This window comes from Magallana gigas, chromosome 4, assembly GCF_963853765.1.
Source record: "Magallana gigas chromosome 4, xbMagGiga1.1, whole genome shotgun sequence".
In the NCBI taxonomy this organism is placed as follows: Eukaryota; Metazoa; Mollusca; class Bivalvia; order Ostreida; family Ostreidae; genus Magallana; species Magallana gigas.
The window spans coordinates 11,493,443-11,511,586 of record NC_088856.1 but is presented as its reverse complement, the minus strand read 5'-3'; the positions used below and the strand labels follow the sequence as shown (position 1 = coordinate 11,511,586).

Below are 18,144 nucleotides of genomic sequence, written 5' to 3'. Positions count from 1 at the left end.
ACTTTCACTTTATGGCAATACTGGCCCTGCCCTACAGCCTAAATCCTTGGCCCAGGGGCCATGAGTTTCACGATTTAAGTAGAAGACTTTAACGACATCTTAATCATGCAGTTAGTTTTTCTCAAATATACATGAATATTGGAATAGACAAGATTTTCTAAGATTTACCAGTTCTAAATTCACTATATGGCTATATTGGCCCCATCCTTATGGCCTGAATCCCTATCATAGGGGCGGTGAATTTCACAGTATATGTAGAGGGCTTCATAGACTGTATAACCATGGATAGTCTCCCTCTCATAAAAGTGGGAGTATATAGAGAATTTGAAAAATTTGCCGTTAATGCATATTTAGCCCCACTCAAGAGACCCCTGGGGTGGTAAAGTCATAAATTTCAGATTTTTCTTAACCTAGAAATGCTTCCAACCAAAAATGGAAACAATTGGCCTGGTAATTTTCAAGAAGAAGTTAAAAATTTAAAATTGTTTAGGAATGATGATTGAAGTGAAGAAAACCAATTGCGATTGGTCATTCGAAGACTCAGGTGACCTTACAAAACATTGCTATGCGACTATGTTTTCTTATTTTGTTCTTCAAGGTTTGGTAAAGCTGAGATATGCCAAATAACTAGCATTCATTATATATTATTTCACATGACAACATGTGTTGATGGCATTTTTTGCTTAACATGATGAACTCAAGGTTCTCTCAACTTACTGAGGTGTATCCACTTACAGGTAGCCACAACATCAGTGAACAAGCAATGTCTACATATAAAACACAATGGACACAGATTACAAGCTATTTATTGTCTATCTTTCACTCACTTCCTTACATTCCCACAATTTACAAAATTGAAATAACACAACAAAGTGTAATATGTCTTTAAACCACAAAGTCAGAATTATCAAACCATGATTCTGAGACAAAACAGACCACTGCTGTTTCATCAGTGCAAATATCTTACGACTAATGAAGAGATATAAAACACTGAATAATTTATAAATTGAGACTTATATTTTAAAGGTGCTTTTTGGAAATCAACAGAAAGTAAACATAAAACATGGGACTGTACATGTATATCTAAGTTCTGTCTGCCATGTTTTAATGGATAAAAATCAAAAACTTGTGAAATTTAGAATGTTAGCACTGTTGACACTCATGATTTAAAAATACATGAGAATACCGAGTAGAATAGCTTAAATAAAAAGGTATAGCACTTATTAACTACAAATGGTTTCATCCACCCAATAAACCCCCCCCCCCCTTTACAAAATCAAAACAATTAAATACAAATTTCTGTACAGTACTTAAGGAGAAAAATATTTCAATAGGCAACATACTTTGTTTGGGAGCACAGTAATTATAACTTGAAGATCATGCTAATGATGTCAACTTCTTGGTTATTTCAAACTATATAACATGTATTTCACTATCAAATCTCCTTAAGTCCAGCACAGATACGCTGTACACAATTACAATACACGAAAAAAGAAGATGTATATATAAAGGATGGCACTTCAGTCTCTTTCAATACTGCGTCAAAATACAAACGTTGACACAAGTATGTTCTACAAGAGTTTACAAATCAGGAGAGAAGGAAAGCTACTAGAGTCTGTACACAATATACACTGTATCAGTTGGATTACAATTCACTGAGAAGATGTATGAAGAACAACATATTAAAATTGGGTCTCATTCAAACAAAACTTTGCAGTTTTTGCCGAGAATAAAAGGAGAGCAGAATACACAAACATCATCTAGATTTTATGTGAAAATATTTTGATCGCTCTTTCTACATCCTCGTAATTGGGTTTCAAAACTTTTTCATTGACATCTGAAGACTTGATGTATTCTTTTAACCTGCTATGCATGCTGGGAGAATCAGTGATTTTGCTAGCCATATCAAACAGCTCCGACATACTCTTGTCTTTGATGTCTTTTTTGTGCCCCAGAGCTCTCAAAACCTGGGGGGCAAACTTTGAATAATGTGCCGTGGCATTGATGATCATGGGCACATCTACATCATTGACAAGGTCTGCCACAAATTTGGCAATTGCTGTGTGTGGATCCAACAAGTATCCTATCAAACAAACAAAATTAAGCCGAAAATCAAGGAAATTTCTATACAAAAAGCTGAAATTTCGGTTTACTTATTATTTTTTCCTACATTCCTTACTCTATGTAAGTACTTAATTCCATGATTCTGCTGTTTTGTATCAAATAAAGAGAATGTTAAATTGTGGGCAAAAAACCCTTGGTTATACTATCAAATAATTCACAACTGTCAGAAAATAATAGCGAGACTTTAAATTTAGCAAAGGTTGTCTCTTTCAATTTTATGCAGATTTTAATTCCACATGTTTAATTAGGAATCTACAATATTCTAAAAAAAAAAAAAAAGATTCTGAAATGAATCCTGAATTACGTATATCATTAGTTATCTTGATATGATCATCTTTTATCTACGTACCCGTTGTCTCAAAACAATTCTTAATGGTGTTGACACATTCAGCCTCTGAGCACCATTTTCCTACCAGGGATTTCTGTATGTCTTCCAAAAGCTGAAAATCAGAAGGTAAATTCAAGAAACCTGCTTGACTTGAATAGAAAAAAGCTTTTTTAAGTCCTAAAATATTGGGATAATCTGAATATTTCACCTAAAAAATTCATAATGTATTCTAAATAACAATTTAATTCTGGATGTAACTATGTAATCACACTAAGAATATAACCTACATCAAACTTAGTGGCAAAATATGCAATTATAAAGGATGGATGAATTAGCTACTAGATTTATACTCATATAAACTGGGTTGGAAATTTGTAAACTGCCACAACCTAGTTTATATGAGCATAAATTGAATTCATTCCTTTACTATAACAAAACACATAAGTCATTCAGTCCCCAAGTTTTCCTTCTTATCATTCAAAACCTCTTTTTAGCCAATACAACCACATTCTATGTCTATAACTCTATCTTGGATCATAAAACAATAGAAAGCTCATCTCTACAAACAACAGGCTCTGCAAAACTTTTGACTATTATACCTGATTAAGGTTGTATGGGACACTTCCATGTTGTGACGTACGTACTATTTATCGAAATAAACAATAAAATCAAGTTTAATTTCATGAATAGTTTCTTTCCCGTAATTGTCACCTAGCAGCGCAGTGGATTAGAGGTTTCACTACGAATCTTTAAGTCATGAGTTCAAATCCTGCTGGGGATTATAAAATTTTTACCTTTCAAAAAAATTTTAAAATCTATTTTTTGGTGAAATAATTTAAAATTTGAAATCAGTGAAAGTATTCTTATTATAATGTACTTTAATCCACATTAATATTGACAGATGTCCCATACCACCTTAAGCAGTTTTGTTTGATTCACCAAGTGGACATTAAGTTCTACTGCTGATCTGATCGAGCCTCTTTACAGACCTGTCCAGAAACTTCAAAGCACTGATTCTCCTCCAGCTCCTTGAAGCATTTGCGTACAAGCTGAGAGTCGCGGTCCGACTTGTGGTAGATGAAGCGCTCCAGGTTGGAGGCTTTCAGGATATCAATGGCCGGAGATTGGGTCTTCTGGATCTGTCTGGATCGGATGTCGTACACTCCAGAGTTGATGAATTCTGTGAGGGTGTTGTTGGCATTGGATGCACAGACAAGTCGCCTGAAAGGAATTCCCATTGCCTGTAAGAAAAAAATCAAAAATATTAACACAAAGCCAGTTTTTTTAATTCAATAATTCAAAATCTAAAGCGAAAACTCAGCAATAGGAATTGGATGCATAAAAACAAAGGATTTCACTAATGGACAACAGATTTTTGAGCCTGAAGTACCAGTAAGTTTACCTGTGCATAAAAAGCTCCCAGTATGTTTCCAAAGTTTCCTGTTGGTATACATACATCCACCTCGTCTCCAAGGGAGATGACCTTCTGTTCCACAAGGTCGAGGTAGCCTGACACCTGGAACACTATCTGAGGCAGGAGTCGGCCCCAAGTGATGGAGTTCGCAGCACTGTCAAATTGTTCATATATTTCAAAACGCTATTCTTAAAAAAATTTCATCATGCATAAGTGAAAATGCTTCATGTGTACTTGAATGCAGTTAAATCTATTTTTAGCATCATTTTGAGGGAGTAGCTTACACCATTCTTATTTTGTCATAAATAAATATCAATTTAATAAGTAAAAAGCTATGAATTACATGTACTTTCTAAGTTGTTAAAGCAACAATGGATTTTCATAAATCAAATTGATGTGCAACATTGTTAATAATCAGTAATTTTCTATTTGTTTAAAAATGTAAAAAATACTGCAATGGATTTTCTGTACTTGATTTCATCAGAAATGAAAATATAATTATTTACATGAAACTATGATTATTTACAAAAATCAGTAAGGAAATCATGAGATAACATTATTTTAAAGGGTTACATTTGAGTAAGCAAATAGCCAAGAAGAATAGGATGAAAGAATTCTAAACCTATAAACATTATTTTTGGTTTTTAAGATAAAAATAAAAACAAAATCAAATGGCAGAGTTCCAGATTTACAAAATTTTTTTTCGGTTTCTAAGATGAAAGTAACAACAAAATTATAAGGGTAGAGTTCTAGATTTACAACATAAATTTTGGTTTCTGAGATGAAAGTTATAACAAAATCAAATAGTTTATACATGTACATGTAGCATAGTAATTTTTTGCAGAAAGTTGCAGTGCCACCTTTCAATCAGGATTCCAATAAATACTGTAAACGTATTATACTTGGCGTGTACGATATTTGGCAGAAAAAAGTTTTTGAACAAGTTAGTGTGGATTTGAATTAGCGTATTCTTGAATGTGACTATTCTAATACATATATATGCATGACATTTAACTATGTACTTGATTTAGCGGAAGCTGCATTCCGCCAAAAACGCTAAATAGATACACAGCCAAATGTAGTACGTTTACAGTTGTTACACTTAAGCCACCTGTGCCCAAACCGTGCCAAAGCATATTAAACTTGACTTCTAGTGCATGATTTAAAAAAAATTAAATGCACGCTCAAGTATAACATCTCCCAAGTTTTCTTGTGTTATAATTATAATGAAATTATGAATGGGGTTCATGAAAGCAGAGGAAGCAAGCAAATATCAAACCACATCAAACAAAGAATTACCTCTTCTTGAGATTTTTAATGTTGAATACTGTGGAATCATTATTATTCACAGTGGCTTGGTTTTTGTTTTATAGGATACCCCCTTACACATGAAACTACATGCCCATAAATATTGATGCACTGTACACAATTTTTTTTCAATGAAAAAAAAAGGTAAAATTTATGGCCAAATCAACTGGTACTTAAGTTAGATGTATTTTTATTTTAAAAATGTGTACGCATAATATACCTGGGCATGTACAGAACCAAAATTGAAGATTAATTAAGATACTTGGGAACTGGTGCTTACATTCATCATAATACGCTGTAAATCATTTAAAACAACCATTTTATAGTCAATATATGTATTCATAGGAAGCATAATCCGTTATCTCAGTAAATGTTAACTTTTGGAAACCCTGACCCCTCATCTGACAGTCTTCAATCCTATTCGATGACAAAATTAATTTCATGTAACATTGTAATCTTTTCAGACCAATTTCCTTTTGAACCCCCCCCCCCGGAAATAAAAACATTTTTTCTTTTCAGGCATATTACTGACACAAAAAGACATTCTTATAGGCATGTTAATGAGACACCCAAGAAAATTGACCCATATGAAATTCAATGAATCCACAGTTCAAATTATAATGTTAGAAAGTGTTAGATTATGTGCCCTTACTTTTTATACCTAAGTCTGAAGTTGCCATTATTAGACAACCAGCTGGCCAGATCCTGGTCCTGGAATGCCCGCTTGACCATCCCCTGACACAAGTCAAAGTCGCCGTCAATTCCTGGGAAAATAGATAAACAATGCAATACTCTTAAAAATCATTTACAAGAATTACAAAGTTAATGTTGCCTTTAATACATGGAAATAAGAAAAATGGTTTGATAGATCATTTATAAGAATAACATAATTTGAAGTTAAAGTTAGCGCCAAATGGAATGCTCCAACAGAAAATTTCGTAGAAGAATAACATGGTTGATTCAAAGACAAGGTCAATGTCTGCAAAGCAGAAAGACTTCAGCATGGGATTATCTATAAAATATTCATAAAGAAATACAATGACACAGTATGTTACAGTTTATATACATCTTTCACATAAAAATAACACTTGACAAGATTTCACCCAACATCAAACAGTGTACTTCTCTTACTCTAGACCAGTACAAGTACTGTAAGGGTTTTATACAACACCTGTACATTGTCTCACCTTACTCATACAGGAACTGCTGTTGTATGTTTCACATCACACCTAGACATATCACACCTGTACATTGTCTCACCTTATTCTGAAAGGAACTGCTGTATGTTTCACATCACACCTACTCACCTAGACATCATCACACCTGTACATTGTCTCACCTTACTAGTACAGGTACAGGTAACTATATGTTTCACATCACACCTACACATCAGTACACCTGTATATTGTCTCACCTAACTAGTACAGGTACAGGTAACTATATTTTTCACATCAAACAATCGTCTCACCTAACACCTGTACGTTGCCCCCACTCATGGCCGTCATCTGTAGCCGCTGGACTTCACTGATACCGTGCTCAGGGAACAAGACAATCACACCCACTCCACTGCCCTCTGTAACAACACAATAAGGTATAGTTAGAAAAAACAGGAAAAACATGGCGGAGTTTAAATTAAGTAAAGACAAAAGGAAAATGTAAAGATCCAGACTTTTTCTTGAAATTTAAAATTCAGTTAACAAACAAAATGTTCTAAATCACAATCTTAATTTTAACATTTTGAAATGATGTTGATATTGGTGAATTGTTGATGCATGCCTTGGATGGAATGAACACATTACATTTGTATTGGTATTCACAGTACCTGCGTGTCTGCGGAATCCGTCGAGTACGGCACTTCCTGTGTCTCCGGAGGTAGCCACTAATATAATGTACCTATCACATCAAAACCAGAAAAGTTACTGCCAATATTCATTGTGTTTACAGAAATTCTTTTAAATATTTTACAATCCATAAATAACATGCTAAGAGAATCTAAAGCTTTTAATGCACCTGCAGTGTATCAACCAAGAAAGAATGCCATTATTTAAACCCTATCTACATTAGTCATCTATTTCAATTGATCTAATCTTTTTTTCTTTTTTTTCAATAATTTTATTGGCTCACCATATGGTACATGACAATAATATTAGACATTGTACAATAGAATCTAATCAATGTACAATTGATCTAATCTTACTACACTGTACGTGATCAGAATATGGACCTATTTAAAATATTTTCATCTTTGGTACATAGCTTTTTCTTAACAGTGTATAACATTCTCTGAGTGATGAAAGCTACTTAGTATGTAAAATGGTTCAGAATGACAATATAAACCCATTACAGAATATACCCACCTGCTACTGTCTGTTTTAAACTCATTGTGCCGTAAAGCATCCACAAACATCTGAGGCATCAACTGCAGAGCTGCATCTTTAAAGGAGGCTGTTGGTCCATGGAAAAGCTCCAACAGAAAGTGATTGTCTTTTAAGTGCCTGACTGGGAATATTTTTTCATGACTGAACGTCTCATTGTTGTAGGCTTGCTCCAAGAAGAGTCTCAGCTTGGATGGGTGGAGATCACACGGATTGATGAGCCTCTCCATGATCCGCAGAGCTCGATCTCGGTAGCTCATGTTCACCAGGCGACTCCACTCACCCTTGGATAAACACGGAATCTGAAGTGCAGGCACGTACAGACCTCCATCGGGAGCTAGGCCCTGTAACAGAATCTCGCCTAGCGATGTTCGTTCTTGCACACTCACGGAGTCTTTATCTTGTCTCGTAGACACGTACCCTTGATCCTCTTCCAGAACCGCTAAAGCCTCAATCACTTTCTCTGACACAGACTCCGGACTCTCGTTTTCCTCACACAAAATTCGAATGTCGTAAGCTTGTTCGTAAGTCATTTGCCGGTGTTCAAGAATATCTGTTAATGGAGTTCCGATTTCTTGTCCCACAATTCTGTCTATTTTCATTTTATGTAGCCTCTGTAGGATTCCTTTAGCGGGATAGTCTAAGAAAATAACGTAACCTGTGCTCGCGATGTATCGCATGGCTTCATCGTGTAGTGGATTGGACCCAGTGAGAGATATTATGCTATTTTCTGCTTTAACAGTCATTAAGGCTTTGCCTTCTTCCTCAATAAAATGTTTAGATCCCTTTTCTTTGAGCTGAAATGAAATATGAAAACACATGAAATTTCACTGGTATCTGGCAAAAAAAATCTCGGCATTGGACATGTAAAACATCAAATTTCGGACCCAATCTCTCCAACACTATGCATTCACAATTTCCAATTCTAATTATTAAAGTAAAACAGAACATACTCCTGATTGAAGTATTACCTTCTCAGATATCTTGACGCCCCACATGGGTTCCAGGATGTCATTGTCAATGTCAATTGAAGGCTTGTTGAGTTTTTTGGCCAGGATACGAGCGACTGTAGACTTGCCACTTCCTGGACTGCCCATCAAGATTATATTCGACTGAAAATATAAAAAATTCAAGACCCATTTTAATTTCAAAATACCATACATGCAATCATAAAAATCACAGACCTTAAAGTCAATCTGATCTACATGTAGAGATCTAACTATATTTGTTCTACTTCAAGGATTTTTTCGTAAATAATTTTATGAATAATCAAAAAATGTTAATGAATAATCAAAAGACTGACATGGAGTTACCTAGATTTTTTTGTGATCTCAGATACAAATAGATTTCTTCTGATTAATACTAGATATCAATAAACTTTATAAGTAATTTGAGAATAACACAGATTATAAAGTAAGCAAGATAACCAACTTCAATGGTTCACAAATGTGGACTAAAGGAGTTTGCGACATACTGTATAATATTACCTAGTATATATCATAGAAATTAACTGTCTGCAGATTCATTCTTTAGTTTCATACGGCACGTCTTTTAACCCCAAGGAACCCCAAGGAAACCCCAAGGAACCCCAAGGAACCCCAAGGAACCCCAATTATAGAATTTAATAACTATTAATACCCTAGGGGGTCTCATTAGAGTGCAAGGGTCACCCCTCGGCACCCCAAGGATACCCCATGGATACCCGAAGGAACCCCAAAGATGCCGAAATAATACAGATTTATAACACTTGATGCACCATAGAATCCAAAGGAACCTCAAGGATACCCTAAAAATAAAAAATTCAAACTCTTGGTACCCCTGGGGACTCATTAGTATCCAAGACCCACCTCTAAGAACCCCAGGGAATCCCATGGATATCCAAGGAACTCCAAGGATACCCTAATAATACAGATTTATAACTTCTGATACACCATAGAACCCAAAGGATACCATAATAATACAAAATTAAAACTCTTGATACCCCTGGGGACTCATTGACTTTCCAGACACACCTGTAAGAACCACAAGGATATCCCAAGGAACTCCAAGAATACCCCAATAATACAGAATCATAATTCTTGATACACCATAGAACCCCAAAGATATCTCAAGGAACCCCAAAATTACCCCAAGGATACCCTAATAATACAAATTTAAAATTCTTGATACCCCTTGGGACTCATTGTTATCCCTTACACATCCTACAGATACTTCAAGGAACTCCAAGGATACCAGTACACCAGTAATTTAAATTTTATAATTTTTGATATCCCAAGGAACCCTAAGGATGCCCTAATAACACAATTTTATATCTCTTGATACACCTTGGGGTCTTTTTGATATCTCAAACACCACTAGGTATCCCACGGAACCCCATGGATACCCCATGGAACTTAAAGGATACCCTTTTAATACAGATTCATAAAAGTTGATACCCCATAGAACCCAATGGAACCCCAAGGGGACTCATTGGTATCCCAGACTTACTTCTAAAAAGCCTAGGGAACCCCACGGAAATCCCAAGAAACTCTAAAAGATACCCTAATAAAACAGACTCATAAATCTTAATACACCATAGAAAAGGATACCCTAATAATACAAATAAAACACTTGATAGGTCATCACTAGGTATCCGAAGGAACCCTATGGAACTCTAATGATACTGTCATCCATACATTTATGACCTTTGATACACCAGGGCACTTAGTGTATACCATTAATACTCTGTGTAATTTGGTTCAATTGGAGACCATAATACATCATATGCTTTATATGCATTGTTTTTCAATGCCTATTTGTGACGACTTTATTTCCCAAATAACCTAAGATAAACTCATCTATGGTGACTTATTTTTGCGATCAACCTTAATCTACAACTGTGTTGTTCTAACACCTATAGGGCAAGAACTGATTCTTAGCAAGAAATATTTGTGAGGATGAGGTTCCCGGGACCTCTTGAAAAATTCTTTCCTGCAAGTAAAAGTTAATTGCTTTCCAGTATTTGATAAACACACATGAAAAAAATGACATTCTCAAAAAAATGTCAACCCGAAGAACCTTAAATATACTCTAATGTACTCGAACAACACTCCAATTGTATGGTATTTACATGTACCTAGTATTACCTAAATTGATAAACTAAAACAAGATGCATTGATTATTTGAATGACTCCTTTTAGGAAAAAGGAACAACTAGCTCTCGGTCTTTATACACAAGTTATTTACTGATGATATCTGTTTAAGCTTAAATTATAAGCTTAAAATGGTTGATATAAATCAATGAGGTTTTTTTTAATCATTATTTTTAGTTTAGTATGTAAAGTTCTACTATGTAAGGGGGGGGGGTATATTTTTTTTCGCACAGTAAACAGCACTCCTTGCACACGCTTTTCACCGCTGCAACCCGAGTTCGATCACCTATCGACAGCGGTTGTATGTGATAGGGTATAGCGGTCGCCTGCTTGGACACGTGGGTTCTCTCCGGGTACTCCGGCTTCTTCCCACACCAATGACCCCCTCGTGTTAACATCCGTGCCAACGAGAGATATTAATATAAGTTGTAAAACTTGCTTATTAATCGTTGTAAAATAAAAAAAAGTTCAGTTTTTTAAACAGCATTTCTTGAAACATATATTAGTTTTTGCATCCTCTTTTCCTTTGATTTTTATGCACATCATAAGTTTAATGTACCTCAAATACAACCAGGCTGGTATATACTTTTTATTATTCTTTCTCCTTGTAATTTTATTCAAATTTTTTATTGTCTTATAAAAAAAACCACCTTTTTTTAAGGATTTTAAGTAAGAGAGAGGAAGAGAGAGGGGGGGGGGGAGAGAGAGAGAGAGAGAGTATTAATAAAATTGTTTGATATCGTCAATTATCAATCAATGGCCTACATGTCTATGACTCAACAAGTTAATGAGAGTAATATAATAGTTCAGATTTCATCTTTGTGAAAAAGGGCTAAAACTATTCATTGTGTTTTAATTTGAGTTTTGATAAACAATTTGCTGTAGGGATTCTCCAGATGTACATTTTTATTAAACATAATTAATCAATACAAATTCAGCAACAATTAATAAGGATTGTCTTGGGTCCAAACTGTGTACTGCTTTTGCTTTGAATTCCCCTTGTAATCCAGACAAAAAGTCCATTGGAGCTAACCAAACTTCATGAGGGTTGTCTACCCCCATAAACAAGGAGATGTAGGTATCAGGGTTGTCTACCCCCAATAAACAAGGAGATGTAGGTAAAGGTAAATATATTGCAACAGTGATGGTGAAGCCATTGTGTCTACATGTAAAGGGTGATGTTGGCCCTTTAATCCCTGTCCAAGAGCTACTACGAATAAGGAGATTAATAATAATTTAGTTTAAAATGACCATCCAGCCCTCTTAAGGTACTTCACTACACCTAAACTTATACTTTTTAAGACACTAGTCACAAGATGGCGATATAATGTTTTTTAAATTTTGTATCAATCCATTCAGATGTATATCGTCATAGCTTTGTGGTTAAAGTATCAGGCTTGTGAACAGCAGATCATGAGTTCGAATCCGCCTCTGGCTTTTGTTCATGTTTACCAAAAGAAATTTTTTTAAATATTGTTTTTATCCAAAATCGCACATTTTTTTACCTACCGGGTATTTGACAATACTTCTTATCCTTCATGCTCTCTATCATAATCAAGTAATTTTCTGCTGATTTGAGAAACTATTTGAAGGTGTAGTGAAGTACCTTAAGTCAGATAAACTTAGTATACATGCTGCAAATGAACTCAAAGTAGAATATCCCTCAAAACTTGCATTGCTCCATCATATCTTCCTTTCATCGCCTAATTCTTTTCATCTCCCTATGTCAAGTGCTTCTGGCATACTTCGAGTAGTGGAGGGATCGGAAACCCTTGACTTAGGAAGATGAATTCATCTATTCTCTATATTGCTTCAAAACAGTTTGAATTATAAGATGGTTTATACCTGATGTGTATACACAACTTGCACAAGCATTGTTAATAGTGTTGTCAAGATGAACAATTTTTAATCGTTGATCAGTTAAAAAGGTTGTCAATTTACATAATCGATTTTGATATTAAGATCAATTCTATTTAAGAATCAAAATTCGGTGGCCACGCATAGTCACTGATTATCTTCGTACTTTAAACATGTTAAAATTTGATAGATTTTAATAAGTAATAAAGCTTAACCACATTTATTTGTTGCTATGTGGTCCTGTTGTCATGGTAACAGAGCATAAAGATGTAAAAATGACATTTTAATGCTTATTAGAGATATTATTGTAAGTAATGTACATAACCTGGGGCTTTTAGGAATGAATAAATTATTGAACAAAATTGTCATTTTTCAAGTAAAACATTTATGGGGAAACACATCTTTTAAAAGTGTTTCCATGGTAACTAAAGAGAAATTTCAAAATATGATTTTATCTTTTAATTTGAATAATAATTGTAAATCTCTGTTTTTTGGTACACACTATCATGGTTTTTTTTAATTCAGATTTCAAAAATAAAAATTGAAAACCGTTGCTATGGTAACAAGCTGAAAAATAAAGTATTTTTAAAAATAAGGTTACCCAGAGATGTTTTTATGATATTCTATTGAGTCATTTGGTATTAATTAGAAATATGTTTTACAGTAAAACCATTGGGGTGGTTATTAGATTGTATCATTTGGGTACCTTGGGGTTCCTAACTTCCTACAGGTATCCTTGGGGTACCAATAGTTGACCCGTAGACTCCAATAAGTATCCTTGGGTATCAATAGTTATCAATTTTTATCATTGTGGTATCCTTGGGGTTCCTTGAGGTGACCCTTGATATCAATGAGTCTCCTGGGGTATCACTTGTTACTAATTTCTATTATTGGGGTTCTTATGAGTATCCTTGGGGTTCCTAGGGGTATCCTTGGGATACTTGGAGGTGACCCTTGGATTCCAGTGAGATCCCTTCGGTATTAATAGTTATTAATTTCTATCATTGGGGGTACCTTGGGGTGAGCCTTGGATTTGAATGAGACCCCTGGATTTTCAGTGGTTAATAATTTCTATCATTGGGGTTCGTAGGGGTATCCTAGGGTTTCCTTGGGGTGTCCTTGGGGTACTAAGAGGTGACCCGAGAACTCCAATGAGACCCCTTGGGTATTAATAGTTATTAATTTCAATCATTGGGGTTCCTTGGGGTTCCTTTGGGTTTCCTTGGGGTTTCCTTGGGGTTCCTTGGGGTTAAAAGACGCACCCGAAACTATATATTTTTTTTATTTATTTATTTTTTTTTACAAATAAACACAAAATACTACCCCTAAGTCTCAATTCTATTTTTGTGTTCCCATGTAGCAATGTTGAAAATGTTCTTCTTTTTCACAAAACACATAGCAGACAATCAAAGGATTTTCAAAACACAATATCTTAGTATGAACTTTGTTGATTCACCCTTGACCTTTAACATTATAATAATGAAAAATCAATAGGGGTATACTCCTTTTTAAGTCAGTCAAGCAGAAGGTGGGAGTGGGGTGGGGTTAGAGGCCATAATCAGCTATCTCCAATCCTAATATATATATAACAAGTGAAAAGCTGTCAATGTGACAGCAAACCAGGTTTTCTTTTATGTGAACTGTACCCATAATCCATGTCAACCCGTATCCAGTGAAATGGAGTACCCATTATGCAACATTTTGCCAAAAAATGACTAAGTTCAAAAGCTAGTAATTTTTTCATGAATTATCGGAAATCAAACTCCTAGCAATATGCACACCTCTGATATATGTACAATTGATCTGCAAAAGAACAATTTCCTATCTTGAGAACTGTAGGAGGAGTTATCTGTACAATGAGGGTACCCTATATGCAACATTTTGCCAAAAAATTACTAAGTTCAAAAGCTAGTATTTTTTTGATAAATTATCAGAAATCAAAATCCTAGCAATATGCACACCTCTGATATATGTACAATTGATCTGCAAAAGAAAAATTTCCTATCTTGAAAACTGTAGGAGGAGTTATCCGTACAATGAGGGTACCCTATATGCAACATTTTGCCAAAAAATGACTATAAGTTCAAAAGCTAGTATTTTTTTTCATGAATTATCAGAAATCAAACTCTTAGCAATATGCACACCTCTGATATATGTACAATTGATCTGTAAAAGAACAATTTCCTATCTTGAGAACTGTAGGAGGAGTTATCTGTACAATGAGGGTACCCTATATGCAACATTTTGCCAAAAAATGACTAAGTTCAAAAGCTAGTATTTTTTCAATAAATTATCGGAAATCAAACTCCTAGCAATATGCACACCTTTGATATATGTACAATTGATCTGCAAAAGAACAACTTCCTATCTTGAAAACTGTAGGAGTTATCCGTACAATGAGGGTACCCTATATGCAACATTTTGCCAAAAAATGACTAAGTTCAAAAGCTAGTATTTTTTCGATTAATTATCGGAAATCAAACTCCTAGCAATATGCACACCTCTGATATATGTACAATTGTTCTGCAAAAGAAAAACTTCCTATCTTGAAAACTGTAGGAGGAGTTATCCGTACAATGAGGGTACCCTTTTGGCAGCCGCCCGCCCGCCATTTTCACCATTTTAATAACCGGATTTTTCCGTTGGAAAACCCGGTTAAAAATATACTGCAAATTATTAATATTAAATAAATAATTCTATATAATACATAAACTCTAAAACATTTGAACTTGAACTGCAATAAAATATCCAAAGTGGTGAATTCAAGATAATGGATTTCCAAGCAAAAATATGAAGCTGAGAACTAAATTATATTAAAACTGAATTATATAAAAGTTTATAAATAAACTGTCAAAGTGTAAATATAACATTTTTAAAAATCTAGAAAGTGAGGTCAAACGTTGTTTCTTATGGGACATTTATTCATTCAAATTAAATGCATAATTTGAATTGTGGATACAAGTATTAATCATTTGTACATGTATTAAATAAATGTATATTTCTCTGGAGTGTGAATAGTGATTACTGAAATATAAGCGCACTGCTATGATAAAGCTTTGTGTACAAAAAAAGGTGATTATAATGGTAAAGACCATAGACCCAAATCAAGTCCATCATAAATAAACAACTTGGTGAATGAAAGGCATACACTATGAGTCCACTGTTTGGCTGTTGTCAAGGTTACAGAATCCTACAAATATCAAATACATTCTGCTCAATGCACACAACCGTTGCAATAGGAAATATTTCTATAGAACTGAACAATTACAGTAGAATATAAGATTTCATTGGACATAAACACAAATATGCTGTGTTTGCTAAAAATTACTGTAAGTTCAATACTGTGGAATCATTAAATTTCGTGGGGGCCAATTTTCGTGGATTGCTCAAATTTTACAAGTTAGTGGGGATGTAATTTTGTGTATTATCTTATATCTACAAAAGGATTTATGACTTTATAACCCATATTCAATAATTCGTGGATGATGTTAATTCATGGATGAGAGGTACCAACGAATTCCACGAAAACTGAACCACCAAGAAATCTAATGATTCCACAGTATTCCTCAATTAAACATCAACTTATATGGCTTTTTTATAGCATTGATCCACAAAATCAAATTTTTATTTTAAAGATAACAAAATTGACAACATTAATTTGATGTGAGAACAATTTTTGAATAAATATGAAATATATGCTCTTAAAAACTGTGAATTTAACTAATCCCAGAAAAATGATGGTCAGAAATAGTAATGATACAACAGCATGCCGGTATATACCTTAACATAAATCAATGAGCATTTACAGATTATGGTCCTTTTCTTTTCTTTTTATTTATTGCTCTTTATGACATAATGCCTAGAAAGCATTTACTTTGAAGCCTGAATACATCCAAAATATTCCAAGAGAGTCTTAAAAAGGATTAAAAACGACTGCCTGTGCAGCAGGAAACATCTTATACTGTGGAATCATTTAAATTGCTGTGGGTCAATTTTTGTGGATTGTGGGGTTTTTGCTTACTCGTGGGAATGTCATTTCGTGGATTTGTCGGTTTTTAGTATCAGTAAGATAACACACTCTTTCAAAATTTGTTTTCGTCGAGGAAGACAACCCACGAATACCACGAAAATTGAGCCACCACAAATTTTAATGATTCCACAGTAATCTATTTATATGCAGCTATTGAGCTAAACATGTGTGTCTGCAAATCATTTGATTTTAATTCAAGCAAGACACAAGAGTGTCGCAAGATAGGTTGGAAAATGATCAAATGATTTATCCCTATCATTTGACAACGTTTGACATGCTACTTAATAAATGCATCTGACATGTCAAAATATACTAGTTATTCGCCAAACTTATCAAGAACAACAGAAGTTTAGATTTGAGTGACATAAATTCTCCATATTATCACTGAGATGTTCAGAAAACATGATAAGTCTACACAGAACAAAAAATTCTTGAAAAGATTCCTCTTGATTTATCATATGCTTTCGGATCTCCTCAGTGATTACATGGAGAGTTTGCATCAGCTCTCATTGCTTTTGATAAGTTTGGGAAGTATCTAGAACATTTTGATACAATGCATTTATCATGCAGCACAAAGATGTAGTCAGACAGTCATTTGATTAATTTTCAACCTAAATCTTGCCAGATATCATTGGGGAAATTGGAGAATTTGTTTAAAACATAGTTTCAATCGAGGATGTTGTACCCCTATAAATCCAAGATGGCAAGTGCATGGTTTCCCTTTATTTTTTTTTTAATATATATTAAATTCACTTTTTCAACATTATTGAAACAGTAGGTTCGGTAAATGTTTTCAATGCAATACACAGATATATACTTAAGATTACTAATTTAAATCATTTTTGACTTTGGGAACAGATAATAAAGAATGTACTCCACAATCCAAAAACCGAGCCCCTGTGTTTGAATATACCATAAACTGATAAATGATAATTAACAATGCTATTCCTCAATAAAGTTAACTGCAGTGAAATCAGCGTAGCATTTGTAACCCACTTTAATGACAATAAGAACAATGTTAATCGCCATTATCTATGAACATGATTAATATCCTTCTAGCCTATTGCGTCAGTCATGACATCTCAGTTTAAATTAACACAGCGAAATGTGCGCACCTGTAAACTCAATCAAGAAGAAAAATGCTGACAATGGCATAAAACACTCTATCAATTCAGTCTTTAAGACTGCAAAAATGTAGTTTTTATGCTATAAAACAACAGAAGAATTTACCCTATCTGAGAAAATTCGGGTCGTGGTATTGAGTCTCCTCCGATGTTGATAATTCTTTACACAGATGGTAGTCGTTGTAATGGCTTTTGTTTCGTTTAGGAAACGCCATAATATTGAGGTTTTCAGTGTAGACAGCATTCTTCTGGCATTTATCGACGTATTTCCTTAAAAAAGCAGACAACTTTTCGTCACATTCAATCATGACATTCCCGTTTTTTCTTTCTCCTCCAACCTAACCCGTTCCATGGATAATTCGTAAATTTCGTACTTGATAACGATTGCGTAACATACTGTCAAATGATCACGATTACCATTGAATTAAAAAATATTAATATATCTGAAAAAGT

General features: G+C 34.3%; 1 protein-coding gene across 3 annotated transcripts; it reads right to left on the bottom strand.

Annotated features, from left to right (window-relative positions):
• Positions 1–788: 788 nt before the first annotated feature.
• LOC105327811 (threonine synthase-like 1) lies at positions 789–18,050 on the bottom strand. 3 transcript variants are annotated; one of them, XM_034450182.2, is made up of 11 exons: positions 17,798–17,991; positions 15,686–15,727; positions 8,521–8,661; positions 7,532–8,346; positions 6,997–7,067; positions 6,643–6,747; positions 5,827–5,938; positions 3,855–4,020; positions 3,442–3,693; positions 2,474–2,564; positions 789–2,083 (listed from the first exon to the last, which is right to left on the bottom strand). In XM_034450182.2, exons 1-11 carry the CDS (start codon positions 17,933–17,935, stop codon positions 1,761–1,763), a joined length of 2,256 nt encoding a protein of 751 aa, XP_034306073.2. In that variant the 5' UTR covers positions 17,936–17,991; the 3' UTR covers positions 789–1,760. The 3 variants fall into 3 exon arrangements, with proteins under 3 accessions (XP_034306073.2, XP_034306074.2, XP_034306075.2); XM_034450183.2 differs by having other exon boundaries at positions 5,836–5,938; XM_034450184.2 differs by lacking the exon at positions 15,686–15,727 and having other exon boundaries at positions 17,798–18,050.
• Between the last annotated feature and the right edge of the window lie 94 nt (positions 18,051–18,144).